The sequence below is a fragment of the Melozone crissalis genome, unplaced genomic scaffold (assembly GCF_028551555.1).
Source record: "Melozone crissalis strain CALT ecotype California unplaced genomic scaffold, PUWL_Pcris_2 ptg000023l_1, whole genome shotgun sequence".
NCBI lineage: Eukaryota > Metazoa > Chordata > Aves > Passeriformes > Passerellidae > Melozone > Melozone crissalis.
The window spans coordinates 3,344,067-3,358,944 of NW_026535801.1; the positions used below are offsets into that span (position 1 = coordinate 3,344,067).

The following is a 14,878-nucleotide window of genomic DNA, read 5'->3' on the forward strand; positions in this document are numbered from 1 at the left end:
ACAGCGCCTGGATCCTGCCCCACTCAGACACTACAGCCCTGCAAATCCACACCAAAGGGAAGAAGAGATAAAAAGGGATTTAGTGCTGTCAGAACTGCTAACCCCTAATTCCACAGCCAGCAAAAATCACAGAGGGCTGAACCTGGATTAGTCCAAATATCCGCTCCATCTGGACACTTCTTTATTTCCCTGCCTTCTTTATTTCTAAGCTACAAACACAACTTTTCATCAGTCCTAGCAGCTTTTACCTCATAAATCCATCATTTTTACCTTCCCCACCAGCACAGACCCACTCCTCCCAGCCCTTCCCTGCTCACCATGCTCTAGTGCCATCTCCCCTTCCTCCATCAGTTCTTTCTGGACACCAAACACCAGGAAAACTCTTGACTGACCCATCTGCTCCTGCACCAAAGGACTGAAGTGGCCTTGAGATCCTTCCTTTTTGGCTTTTAGTTTTTTTTTATCCTGAGGAGAAGGCTGGCAAGTCAAACCACTGGTAGGCACAGGTTTTGATTTCTTTTTCTCAGATCTTTATTTTACAAAAATAACTTACAAATAGAGACAACTCTCAGCAGTAAGATCACTCACTCTGTGCAGGAGGATACAGCCTGGTGAAGCAGGGGTGTAGGAGTTAAGGACTCTGACAATACTGTTAATTTTAACATGATGGCAGCTACATTACACTACATATATTTCATGCTCCAGCATGTGGGTGTGACACCACATAAAGCCATGGTCCATAAAGTGTGCCTTTAGCCAGGGAGGATGCTCCCAAGAGATCATTTCCATCCTATTTATCAGCATCCTCTTGGAGCCAAACGGCCACCTAACATTCAGACTACAGCACTCTGGATACACTCATCAGCAATATACTTCAAATACATGATAAAAATATATTTAACTTTCAAATACACTTGCATAAGGTACACCAAGGGGCAGAAAATAAAATCTTGAGCTTTTAAATACAACACACTATATATATAAACATACACAAAGAGACAAGAGGGAATCAAGACGTGGAAGGAGAAGCTTATCCATGTTACCTATGGTACACAATGGCTTTGTCTGCTAGGAAATAATTTCCACTTGCATAGCGTTGTTGAGGAGTCCACACTGGGCTAGGAGGAGAAAAGGTTTTCATTTTGGTACCACTTCCACTTTGCAACTGATCCTACTGTTAAATTACACTTTGTCCTCTCTCTTTTGTAGGCTGGAATTCACGCCGCGTTCATAACAAGCACATTGAAAGGAAGGGGTAAAAAAAAAAAAAAAAAATAATAAACAACAAACCGTAACACACAAAAAAACCCCCACATCAGGTCAGAGAGTCAAGGAAGTTCCTTTCTGGGCTTGCAGTCATTTGGCATTTTGCTCCAGAGCTGAGTATTCTGCTTCTGACACTCTGGAGGCGTCAATGAGTTTGGTGAGGCCAGTTTTGGCAGAGTACTTGAAGATGAAGGCTTTCATCAGCTCGTATCTGTAGTTGCGGTTGATGAAGCTGTACAGGATGGGGTTGATGCAGCAGTGCACCAGCGAGAAGCACTGAGTGATGTGCAGGGTGGCGTAGAGGAAGTTCTCCATCTGGCAGCTGATGGGGATGAAGTGAAGGCTGTAGAAGATGTCCAGCAGGACGGCCACGTGGTAGGGCAGCCAGCACACCAGGAACACCACCACGTAGGAGAAGATGATCTTCCCGTTGCTCTTGCGCTCCTGGTCGCTGGAGGCGGAGATGCTCTTGGCCAGGAGGAAATAAAACACGGCGATGACGGGAAAGGGGATGAGGAAGCCCAGCACCACGGAGATGAGCTCCATGCCAATCAGCCACTCCTTGAAGCTCTCCTCGGGGTAAACGGGCCTGCAGTAGGTCTCGCTGTTGGAAGAGACAGTCTTGAGGTAATAGGTGTCCGGGAGGGAGGCGGAGAAGGCCAGGAGCCACACCAGGACGCAGATGCAGCGGCGGATGATCTTCTTCTTGCGGCTGCTGGAGTTGGTGAAGTAGGCGACCGAGAGGTAGCGGTCCACGCTCATGCACGCCAGGAAGAAGATGCTGCTGTACAAGTTGATGGAAAATATCAGGTGGGTTATCTTGCACGTGATCTCCCCCATGTGCCACTGGTTGTGCTGGACCAGCGAGACGACCCACACGGGCAGGGTGATGACGACGCACAGGTCGGCGATGGCCAGGTTGAAGATGTACAGGTGGGTCTCATAGCCCGTCATTTTGGCCTGCAGGTTGACCCACACCACCACCGAGTTGGCCACCAGGCCTATGACGAAGATGAAGATGTAGAAGAAGGACAGGGTGTAGAGCAGGGCGCTCTTGTTGAGTGTGCCAGGGCACGTCGTGGCGTCCACCGTGATGCACTCGCCGCTGCTGCACGTCCAGTTGATCTCCGTCAGGTTGGCCGTCTCCAGGAAATCCAGGATGGAAGTCAAGTCAAGCGCACTCATGGTCGCTCAGGTTGGAGTGCAAGTGACCTAAAGGCAAAACAGGGTTGAAAGAAATGACGTAAATTACGGAGCTGTTTCTGCTGCCGTGTCGCACCGGGACGCGCCGCTTCAGTAACAGCCCGCTCTTGCCAGGCACCTTCCACCAGAGCACTCCGTGAAGCAAAACAACCAAGACACTCAGCAAAGCTCATCTGCTTGACAAAAGAGGAGCAGCACCAGATTTTGAGTGATTTTCCCCTCTCTTCCAGCTCACATCTGACATCATCAGGTTGGCTATCGTCCCCGGGTGTGAAATCTGCAAAGTACACCGTGGCCAAATAAGTGTCAGGCGACTAAATCTGTCTCCTCTGGCAGAAATGATGCTCCTATCGCTTTCAGCAGGGGAACCTTTAAGCCATTTCATCTGCACTCCCTCAAGCGCAGTAGAATTGATCTGGCTGATACATGGTACCGTAAAACATTTACCACAGGCTCTGGTCAGCATCTTGTCAAGTCATACAGATGCATAAAGGAGAAGTGGGGAACTAAAGGGCTTTGTACTGCTATCCAAACTTAAATTTAAATTCTGCTCTGTCCTCCCTCCCTCCTTTCTATTTTACAAAGTATCCCCTGCACTTAACAATCATTACACAGCACTGAGAAAAGACTAAAAAAACCTCAGAGCTTGACTGCTGAATAGATCTGCTGGTCTTAAGTTTTCTTTTTAGAATAGTGCTTTGATTTCAAAACACTCCCCCAAAAGTTGGCTCCACAACTGCCTCCTTTCCACCCTTTTGCTTTTCTATATCTACTTTTGCTACCTCTTCAGTGCTTTCTTCTACCTGCAGGCAGTGGACAAAGCAACTTGTTAACTTCCTCACCAGCAGAAAGAAAAGGCCCTTAATGGCTCACACAAAACCCCAAGTGGGCTGATAACTGCCCTTGTGCTTTCGGGGAGGTATAAAAATGCTGCCCCCCTCCCTGGGACCTCACAGGACCCTCAGTATACCACGCACAGGCCTGTGCCCAGGATGGCCAGGCCAGTTTTGGAGCGCAGGATCCAGGCTGGGACGTGCCAAAATAAAGCTGTTCCCAAGGGATAGATCCTTGTTCCCTCATGGCTCCACCTGAGCTGGCCCATCAGGTCAGCCAGGCCACCCATGGACACATCCAGCACCCCCAGCAATGGTCACCTCGCTCTTCCCCACGACCCCACAAAGAGAGGGACCAGCCTGGGGCAAAGCCAGCGTGGCCAAGCGACCAGAGAGCAACAGGGATCTCCAAATATCCCTGACCCCACCACAGGATCTCTTGGGAGGCTTCCCAGGAGCACAGAGTGGGGAGGTAAGCAGGGAAGAGCTCGGATGTGTTGAATAACCTCTCCTCACCCACTCTCCCCAAAAAGGGAGACACAGCACCTCTCCATCTGCATAATCAGCTCTTCCCAAAGCTACCACCCTCCTGCCTGTCAGGGACAGAGGCTCAGGAAGAGAAGGGAGATAAGGGGGGAGATTACCCGAGAGGACTCAAGGCACTATTGTCCCAGCAGAGGGGAAGCTGGTGGCACTAACAATGAGGGGGGCCCTGCACACATTCAGGGGAGATCAAATCTCTCCACAAACAGGCCCAAACTGGCCCGTGAGATCTGGCCCATGCCTTTCATCCTGCTGGCCTGATGAAAGACAGAGCCGAGACTCAAACCAAATTAAGCACGGCTTTTGCTCAAACACTGGCTAAAGAGAGAGCTGAGGCAGGGGCAGCTCTCCATCCTGGGATAGCCGATCCTGTGCTCATCTCGGGAAAGCAGAGAGTGATTTAACCCACACTATGCAGGGCAGAGGGGCTGATCCACCCCCCAGAGCTGCAGGCAGCAGGGCTGGATGCTTCCCCTGGATGTTCAAGGCTTCAAATGGGACACAGGGATGGGGCTCCTGCCAGACCTCACCCAGGGTCCCACTGTACGCCCAGCACAAACACTTTCCACTCCTCTCACACACAGGAGAGACAGCACCATCCCCAAGTTCCTGCACCTCAAAACTCTGCAGCAATTAAAGCCAACTCCCTAAAAGCCACAAAACTTACAGCCCCATGGCAAAGGCTGCTCCTGCTGGTATTTGGGGGCAGCAAGGGGAGCACAGCAGGAGGAACACCCCACAGAAGTAGCATGGGTGGGCCTGGACTTCTCTAGAAAGGCACATGGTCTAAAACAAGAGGAACAGGCCCGCTCCACATCCCAAGACCCCAGTTCAGGACAGGACTGTGACCACGCAGCTCCGGCACATACCTCATGGAGAAGAAACTCAAACCCGACTGAGGGGTGTCAGATTCCGACAGAGAGGCAGCACCAGGGCAGCAGAGAGCCCCCGAGGCTGGGGCTCACATCAATGCTGGGGACACCACGGCCACCACAGTCGCAGCTGGTGGCTCAGAGCCACCCTGGGGATGTGAGGGAGCAGGGAGGATGCTCGGGCCGATGGCAGCCCGGCTGCTGCACACACGTGCATCCATCCATCTGCCTGCGCCTTCCGCATCCCCAGCGTGGCCATAAAAACCCGACACCGAGCCGGCCTCCCAGGCTCCAGCCCCGCCGGGGAGGAGGGCTGTGCTCACAGATTACAGCCCCGCAAACCGGGCTCTAGTCTGGGATTAGCTGCTGTAACCCGAGCTCCCACTCCCACCCAGATTAGCTGGGAGGCACAGGGGGAACCCACCAAACTCAATAAAGCCACTCCGTGCTCCTAAAAAAACACCTTCAGCGCTCTCTGCAGACAGCACAGCATGTGAAAAACTCCTGAAGGAAGCTGGGACTGCAATTTGTGTCCACGACACTGCAAAACTCCTGCAGGCCATCACCCCTTCACCTGGCAAGCACATGTGCTGAGTCCAGTCGCTGCTAGTTTACAGGACAAGAAGGAAAGGAGACGCACCCAAAACCCTGCTCCGGAGCCCCAGAGCTGTCCGTGAAGCAGATGCAGCCTGCAGGATCGAATCCTCCCCATCCCACTCCTGCGGGCTGTGACAAAGCAAACAAGCACCAGCACCCCTGTCTAGGAGGGCAGCCCAGCACGGCAGGGCAGCGTCCGAGCCCTCAGCAATGTAGGGAGCATCCCACAGCCCGCTCCTGCCCGCACTCAGACCGGCCTCCCGACTGCTCGGGACTGTGGGCAAGCTGCGCTCTGCCCTTCCCAAAGGGAGAAGGAAAAGTCAGGATGGCCGAGCGGGCTGTCACCCGCACGCCTTCACCCTGCCCGTGTCCCGGCTCCCCAGCACGGGAAGGCGGCCACCACAAGAGGACACCCATGCCCGCAAGGGGCTTTGCGAGCCCGAGCCCGAGCCCGGCACATTCAAACTCCGCGGCAGTTCCAGGCTGAGGAGACAAACAACAACCGCGGGGCAAGGAGCGGAGCCGAGGATCGCACCTGGGCGCGCAGGGGCACCCACAGGGGAGCGGCAGCCGCTCCGAGCTCCCGCAGACCCTCCCACCACGGGAAACCCGGGTGGGGACACGCAGGAGAGGCTCCCCCCACCCCGTAGGAGCCCGGAGGGACGTGGGGGAGGCTGCGAGCGCTCAGGGGGAGCGAGCCCGGGTCCCGCAGCCCCGCAGGGCTCCCCCGGGGCCGCCCTTACCTCAGGGCCTGGCGGCAGCGCTGCCCGAGCGAGTGAGCGCGGCCTCGCCGCCAACGCCGCCTTATATCGGCGGCCGTGAGGGGAGCCCGCCTCCCGGGGGCGGCTCCGGCCGCCCGGCTCCCATCGGCACGGCCCCAAAGGCGATGGGCCCGGCCCCGGTACGGCCCCAAAGGCGTTCAACACGGCCGGAGATCAGCTCAGCCCAGCCCCGGCTCGGCCCCAGATCGGCCCGGCCCAGCCCCGGCTCGGAGCGGCCCCGGCCGGGTCTCCGGGAACGGGAGCGAGGGGTGCGGGCAGTCAGGGTAGGGAGGGGTGATACCGGCACGGAGGGGAAAACAGGGGGGAAAGGGAGAGGGAAAAGCCGGGGAAAGAGAGAAAATGAAAAGGAGAGAAAGAGAGAGAGAAAAGGGAGAGAAAAAGAGAGAAAGAGAGAGGGGAAAGGGAGAGAGAAAGAGAGAGTGGAAAAGGGAGAGAGAGAGCAAGAGAGAGGGAAAAGGGATAGAAAAAGAGAGAGGGGGGGAAGGGAGAGAAAGAGGGAAAAGGAAAAGAAAAAGAGAGAGGAAAAGGGGAGAGAAAAAGAGAGAAAAGAGAGAGGGAAAAGAGAGGGAAAAGGAAGATAAGAATGAGAGAAGGGGAGAGGGAAAAGGGAGAGAAAAAGAGAGAAGGGGAGAGGGAAACGGGAGAGAAAAAGAGAAAGAGAGAGGGAAAAGGGAGAGAAAAAGGAGAGAAATAGGGCAAAGGGAGAGAAAAAGAAGTGTGAAAGACAGGGAAAAGGGAGATAATGAGAGAAGGAGAGAGAAAAGGTGAGAGATGGAGGGAGAAGGAGAAAAAAGAGGGGAAATGAGAGAAAAAAGGGCAAAGGATAATAAAAGCAGGAGAAAATAGGAAAGAAAAAGAGAATCAGAGGGAGGAAAATAAGGAGAGAAAAAAGAGGGAAAAGGAGAGAAAAAGCAGGAGAAAAGAGGAAAAAGAAAAAGCCAAAAAAGTGAATCAGAGGGAGGAAAATAAGGAGAGGAAAAAGGAGAGAAGAGGGAAAATGAGAGGAAAAGCAGAAGAAAAGAGAAAAAAGGGGAAAAAGAGAATTAGAAGGAGCAAAAAAAGGAGAGAATGAGAGGAAAAATAGGGAAAAGGAGAGAAAAAAGAAGAGAAAAAGAAAAAAAAGGAGAGGAGAAAAAGGAAAAAGGAGAGGAAAAATAGGGAAAGGGGGAAAATGAGAAACAGAAAGAAAAAGAGAAAATGGAAAAAAGAGAGAAAAAGAAGAGAATGAAAAAGAGAAGAGAAAAGAGAAAGCAGAAAAAGATGGACAAAGAGAAAAAGTTAAAAAAGGAAAAAAGGTGAAAAAAACTGGAGAAAAAAGGGGAAAGAGAAAAAATGAGAGAAAAGATAAAATGAGAAAAATATAGAAGAAGAGAGAAGAGGGGAAAAGATGATGAAAGAAGGGGATAAAAAAAGAGGAGGGAAAGAAAAACATATTTTAAAATGTGAAGAAGCTTAAAAAAATTATGTAAGAGGGGAAAAAAATTAAACAGCATGTGTGTAGTTCTTTTCTATTTTCATTTGTTTTTTCCCTGCCACAATAAAGTATTGAAATAGACAAGGCAAGGGGAGGCAGCAGATCTAACCTCTGCTCCCTCCCCAAGGGCAAGAAAAACTAACACCAAGGAAAAGCAGCAAGAAGCCAGGGAGTCACTCATTCCAGGTGAAAATCCCCTTCCTTCCATGGCTCCTGCAAGGTGTGGGAACCAGAAAAATAGAAACTTCCATAGACACTGAAGAGTTTGATCTGCAACCTTAGAAGAAGCTTAGATTAGTGTAAAAATACAATACATAGACATTAAGCAGAAAAATAATAAACTTATGTTTCTATAGCTATAAGGAAGGAAATGCCTTAAGTGAGAAACTATATTGATAAGATGGTAAAGGGTTATAATGTAGGAAAATATTGATAAGATGGTGAAGGGTTTATAATGTAGGAACATATTGATAAGATGGTGAAGGGTTTATAATGTAGGGCTGTCATTTTATAGAGTAACTAAGAGTTTACAAGTTTTAATAGAAGCATATCTGTGTCCATGTGATAATATCCCATTAGGTAAAAGCATCCACAGTGCAGTAGGAACAAGTAAAAGTGATAGCTCAGAAACCCAAATTAAACCCTGTGACAACTGTCTATTAGTTTAGAGAGTTAAACGTTACCTTGTAATGAAGAAACTTGTGACTGCTGCTCCCTTGCAATCTCCCAGCCTCTGAGACTGATGTTTATCTGGGCAGTAAATGGTTCCCAGCCCAAAAATAGCGCCATGCCTTTATCAGAAGCAGAAACAATAATTCTGAGGGAAAGGGGGGTCAGTCAGGCTGTGTGTCCCAGGGAAATGCTGGGATTGGTGTCCATCCACCTGCCCAGCCCTGCCAGCAGCACTGACAGCTCCCAAAACACCAGGTGAGCCCAGCCCCCAAACCCTCCCCTGAACCCACACCGACCTCTACAGCTCCTAAATCACCTCAGCAGGGCTGAGCACTGCCCAGCCAGCACATGCAGTGAGCTGACACCTCTGAACCATGACTTTTTTGGAAGATACAGCGCTCAAGTTCAGCCCTTGAACCTGTCCCAAAAACACATAATCCTATATCCACAGGCAATTAACAGGACAAGGAGAAATGGCTTCAAACTGAGAGTTTAGATGGGATGTTGGGGAAAAAATCTTCCCTGGGAGGGTGATGAAGCCCTGGCACAGAAAAGCTGTGGCTGCCCCATCCCTGGAAGTGTTCCAGACCAGGCTGGATGGGGCTTGGAGCAGCCTGGGATATTGGAAGGTGTCCCTGCCCGTGGCAGGGGGTGGCACTGGATGGGCTTGGGGTCCTTTCTGGTTTGGGTGCCAGGGAACAAGAACACAGGGATGAGTCTCCCACCATCCCATGTATTGTATTTGTGGGGTCCCTCGTGGCAGGAAGGAATGATGAATTTGACTCCATTCTCAGAAGGCTAATTTATTATTTTATGATACTACATTATATTGAAGAATCCTAAACTATACAGAAAGGATACTTACAGGAGGCTAACAAGATAATAATGAAAATTCATGACTCTTTTTAGAGCTCTGACACAGCTTGGCACTGATTGGCCAATGAGTAAAAGCAACTCACAGCAGAAACCAATAAAACAATCACCTGTTACTAAATAATTTTTAAACACATTCTAAAAAGTTAAAACACGGGAAAAACAAACGAGATTATTATTGTTTTCCTTTTTCTCTGAATCTTCTCAGCTTCCCAGGAGGAAAATCCTAAGCAAAGGGACTTTTTCAGAAAATATGAATGTAACACCCATGGATGGAAAGGGTGGGATGTAAAGTGTCTCATCTCCCTTCCTGACCCCTGCTGTCCCTGGGTGAGGTCCTCCCAACTTCACAGCTGTTGGTGAGCAAAGTGTTTCAGCATCTGCTTGAATTCCGAGTGCTTGCCCAAGTCCATGGGTGTTGGTGGGATTGAAGCACAGTGATGTCAGAGAGTGACAGGATCAGGTTTAAAAATAAGCAGGGACTGAAGAACTTGGCTAAATCAGGCTCTGAAAATCCTAGGGAGAAAAAAAAAAACCAAAAACCAAAAACACAACTAAAGGCACTCTAGCAGCACTCTGATTACTTGGCCAGAAAAGCAAGTGGAGTGGTTTTGCCTTACTTGGTGTGCCAGAAAATAACATCAAAAAGTGCAAAGTCTTCCAGAGCTCTCAAAAAATACCAGCCAGCACCTGGAACCACAAAGCTGCTGCAAGTCCAGGAGTCACAGGCAACCTCCCCTGTCCTGCACTTGCCCAGGGCAGAGCCCTCACTGCCCTCTCTGGGTTCCTCCTTTCAGGTGTCATTTTATAGGAGCACGTTCCCCACAGGAGAGCCAGGGCCAATTCCCTTTTAGCTACAAAAACTGGATTTTGTTTGGTGCTCAGGCATTAAAAACGTGCACGATGCAAACCCACCTGCCTAGAACAGAGCAAGCAGAGCTGGGAACCTCGGATCAAATCAGCAGAAGGTCGAGCTGCTGCCTGCTTGCCATGATTAATTGGTGTCTGCCACCAATCCAAGAAGGTGATCCAAGAGATGTGACGGCAGACTGCAGCTGCTGTGGCCAGCAGCTCCTTGGAGATGCAGCTGTGCAGGTGATCCATCACTTACTGAAATGAGACAGGCTGGGAGAACTGGGATTGCTCAGAATATTCTGGGGAGACCTTAAAGCACCTTCCAGTGCCTGAAGGGGTTCCAGGAGAGCTGAAGAAGGATTTTGGATAAGGGGAAATAGCTTCCCACTGCCAGAGGGTGGGGTTGGGTGGAAGAAATCCTTCCCTGTGAGGGTGGGCAGGCCCTGGCACAGGGCGGCTGCCCCTGGATCCCTAGAAATGTCCCAGGCCATTTGCCTGGAGCAACCTGGGATAGTGGAAGGTTTCCCTGCCCATGGCAGAGGGTGGAATGGGATGAGCTTTAAGGTGCCTTCCAACCCAAGCCATTTTATGATTTAGGAAAGCAAAGCTCTGCAGTTTTCACCCTGTTATGGAGGAGTCTGTGGCAACACGTCAGTGTTGGGCAAAATGCAGCACTGAAAGCCAGATCATTATTTAACTGCTTTGGTTTGCATTTATGTTTTGTTTAACTGTCTGAACTACAGCAATATGTTCTTCTTTTTTCTCCAAAAGCACAAGTTTTTACTAATGGGGGTAGGGGAGAGAAAAAATCCTGAATTTCTCCCAGTCCTCACAGCCTTTCCCTATTGACTTTGGGAACACAGGCTGAAAGCACCCTCCCTTTCTCTTCAGGCTTCCCTTTCCAGCTGGGAGGCAGATGGAAGCTGACACCCAGCCCTGCCCACTCAAATCAACAGAGAAATTAAAAATAAAAAGTAAAAAACTCCAGTTGGCAGCTTCGAGTGCTGGGAAGACACAGGTTTGGGAATGAGAGGGAAGGCCAAGAAGGCAAAGTGCAGATTCTATTGGGTGGGGGAGCATTCTGATTGCACAGCAAGTATGGGAATGGGACAAAGGGGAGACATTTCTCCAGTTGCACAAGAGAGGGTTTGCATGCAGCAGGGAGCGAGGTGGGAGCAGCCTCACACACACACACAGAGAACAGTGCCAGGAGCTCAAACACCCACACAGCCACACCAAAACTCGGCACAGCCCTGGAGGAAGGCAGGCTGTGATCCATGAAGTGTCCAAAGGGGAAACCCAGCATCCTGTGCTTCCTCCCTCTGCCAAGACAGCCAGCCCTGTGTCCTCTCCTGGTCGTGTTCCTCGCTGCATCACGGGGATGATGGATGGATGGATGGATGGATGGATGGATGGATGGATGATGGATGGATGGATGGATGGATAGATGGATGGATGGAGGAACGAGACCCTGCGGTAACAAAAGGAATGAATAGCTGACTGCGTCAGGAGTCACCTCTGCAACGGCAGCAGAAAGGAAACGAGCGGCGCGTTTCCAGCAACGCTGCCCGGCTTCACTTCCCCCAGCAGCAGCAGCAGGGAACAATCAGGGCATTTAGTGCCAAACCCTGCCCCCAGCAGCGTCAGCAGCCTCAGGGAAGCCCCAGGGCTGCTCTCCTGTCCAGCTCCATCCTGTCCAGTCTGGAACAGACGCACGATGAGGAAGGCAGGGGGAAGAGAGCGGGGAGAAGCAGCCTCCCTCTGCCAGGCAGGAACGTGCTCACAGGCAGCTCCAGGAAACCAGAGTCCTCCTCTGCACACGGATGGAGCGAGCCAGAGATGCCCCAAGCTGAGGAAGCTGATCAGGGGGTGGGAAAGGCAGTGCTAGAGAAGCTGTGGCAGAAACAAGCTGACCTCTTAAAAGTGGAGAAAGAAGGAAGAGAAGTGCATGGAGAGGCTGCCAGGGCAACCACAGCCCATCCTAGGGCAAGGCTCCTGCTTCCCCTAAACCACTAAACCAAGCAATAAAAGAGAAATCACAGCTCAGGACTTCCCTTCCTCCTCCACAGCACCCACCTGTTAGTTCAAAGGTTCATGAGATATTTTATTTTTATTGCAAAAAGTTGCTTGGGAGCTGGTTTCCATCTCTGCTGCAGCTCCAAGGCTGCATTTTCAGCTTCAGCACCACAACAGTAAGGACCACATTGAAGAGGAAGGTTTTCCAGCATAAAGCTGAGCTTCTTGGGCTGTCACAGGCCTGCAGCATCTGTGCTTTGAGGCAGCACACGTTGAAAGCTTTGTGAAAAGCTGACGGGAGGGATCTGTGTTCTCCAGGCCCTGTTCGATGCGGGGATGCTGCCGTCAGCTCTCGCCTCTTGACAAGTGATGGTGAGCAGCTCTGATTCAGAGAGACAACTCAAAGCACACAGTGCTTCACGTGGCCCTCTTCAGCTGGGCCACCCAGGCTTTTAACCATTCTCTGCCTTTGTCCACCCAGAGACAGAATCATAGAGGGGTTTAGGTTGGAAAATGCTTCCGAGCTTATCGAGTCCAACCTGTGACTGATCCCCACCTTGTCACCCAGTGCCACATCCAAGCATTCCTTGGACAGCCCCAGGGATGAAGGAGAGAAACACAGCAGGAGAAAGGCTTAAGGTCTTGTCCACCTGCATGGCAGGGCATTTTCTGTCAACCTCAGCAAGCTTTCCCAAAGCCAAGCAATGATACGGCAACAGTTCCAGCAGGATCCGCTGAGGAAAGGGCTGGCAGAGCAATCAATTTGCTATTTTCAATGTAATGAGAGCTTTCAGGAGAAATCAATTGGTGGTGGAATTAGGAATATGACCTGTGTAGCCAGTAATTATAGAAGATGGGTCTCCCCTTCACAGTTCATTTCCATCTTACCCTTTCCACTAAATAAAGGTGTTACCAATGGATGTTATTTGCTGCTTCTTAATCTGCTGTCAGAGGCATTACTGCCATTTATTTGAGAGCGTGCCAGAATGTGACCGTGAGGAGGATAACATCAAACCCTGAGCCAGAAATCCTGCCTGGAGCAGCTAAGCAGGCAGCAGAGAAGATTTTTTCAGAGACACTGATTTTTACATAAACATTATTCAAAAACTTCTCCTGTCCTCACAGCACACTCTCAGATTAGCAGCGAGATGTGAACATGGCAGGGGTAGGTTTTGACAGGAGCCATGCCATGGAAATCTGCATCAGCAGCAAGTGGCAGGCTGGGGACAGAGAGAAGAAAGCAAGGAGCTGGAATTAGGATGATGGGATCCCCCCACCTTCACTTGCTTCCATGGGAAAGAGCCCTGTAGGTGTAAAGCAACTAAATGTTACAGGCCGGTAAGAAATAAAAAATTCATTAAATCGTAAATCTTTTGGAAAGGGGATCTACTGGGGAGATTATATTCACTTCTCATGGACATATTAATTCAACAGTGGCATATCATATTGTTCTCTGCAGGGGAAAAAAGACATATTGTTTTAAAGTCTGATTTTTCGAGCAGTCCTTGAGGAAGGAAAGCAAATATAATCTTGGCAAGGAAAAGCGAGTGCACGAGCACCGAGGAAGGGACATTAAACGCAGGGCCCAAGTCCCAGCTGCTGAAAGTCAGCGTGGTTCGACTGCAGTTATTGGAGCTGAGCCCGTGCATGGGAGCTGAGAGTGAAGGTCACCTCCATTTAGCCACAACTCCTTGAAAATGTTAAGTAAGTGAACACAAAGGGTAATTTCTTACTGTGAACAGTCACTGTTTGCCCACCAGCAAGCAGGTGAGAAGACAAAGACATTGCAGCTGCTTTCATTTGATGTTTGGTGGTTGAGAACTGTCTGGTCATCTCCTTCTGGATACATTCTGGCTCAGCAGAAGTGGAAATTGCCAAGCTCTCCTGGCTCTCAGTGCAGCCAGACACTCAGGACTTGAGGAGACCTCAGCAGCCACCTGCAGGACATGGGCTCTCCAAAGCCCTGCTCCCTGCTCCAGCTGCTTCCCAGCCTAGGCTCCCTACATGCCTGGTCTCCATTCTCCAGGAGGCTCCAGTGGCACGTGCCAGATGCTCCTGCTGCAGATACAGCCCCATCTCCTGCCCAAATTCCATCACATGGAGGCAGACAGAGCCCTGCCTCCCTGGAGAGACCTTTCCTGGCAGACACCTTGCACACAGCACGTGGGACTGGCCACAGGTATGGTCACACTCCACCCTTGGCTTCCCACCAGTCTCCTGACCACAGAAATGTTGTGTTCCTTTGGAAGAGGAGCATCCCTGCTCCCTTTTTGCTCCCTGGAGTGTATCTTTGCTCAGGGGAACCTGTGGATTTTAGAAGAGCACCTCTATAGGGAATAGCTACAGGAAGGTTTTCAGCAGACACACAATTCAGTGCACAGTAACTGCTCGTGCCCATGGCCATCCCCTCACCATCCCATGGAGTTTATTCCATGGGAACAAGTGGAGAGCACAGCTTAAGCTCCTCACACAAGATAGCAGGGACCACAGAGCGGCTCTTGCGCCATGAAACAATTGATGCCTGTTTGACCCTGTCACACTCTCAGCCAGCTCAGGCACAGATAACCCAGCCTGGGCCACCAGAAAAGATGGGATTTGCTTATCACTCAGACTGCACAGGCCACTCTGCCCAGCAGAGCTCACACATCCAAGCTCCTGCAGGACTTCCAGCTCTTTGCCCGGCTCTCACAATGACAGCTTCCCCAGCATCCATCCCAACGAGGTGTGAAATTTGAAGCATCACCAAAGTGCACACGGGGCTGTTCCTGGGTAATTACACGAGCAGATAAAGTAAAAAAGGGCTGGTGAAACATTAACCACGAGCAGGCAGAACAACAAAGGCAGTGCACCCGAACCACAAAGGCTCTTAATGCAGCATTAAGTCAGCTGGAC

General features: G+C 50.6%; 1 protein-coding gene across 1 annotated transcript; it reads right to left on the reverse strand.

Annotated features, from left to right (window-relative positions):
- Nucleotides 1-528: 528 nt before the first annotated feature.
- ACKR3 (atypical chemokine receptor 3) lies at nucleotides 529-6,101 on the reverse strand. The gene is made up of 2 exons (XM_054278093.1): nucleotides 6,058-6,101; nucleotides 529-2,478 (listed from the first exon to the last, which is right to left on the reverse strand). Exon 2 carries the CDS (start codon nucleotides 2,449-2,451, stop codon nucleotides 1,357-1,359), a length of 1,095 nt encoding a protein of 364 aa, XP_054134068.1. The 5' UTR covers nucleotides 2,452-2,478; nucleotides 6,058-6,101; the 3' UTR covers nucleotides 529-1,356.
- Nucleotides 6,102-14,878: the final 8,777 nt, after the last annotated feature.

Excerpts from the sequence above, each read along its gene's own strand:
- ACKR3 (XM_054278093.1), bottom strand. The coding sequence starts at position 2,451 with ATGAGTGCGCTTGACTTGACTTCCATCCTGGATTTCCTGGAGACGGCC.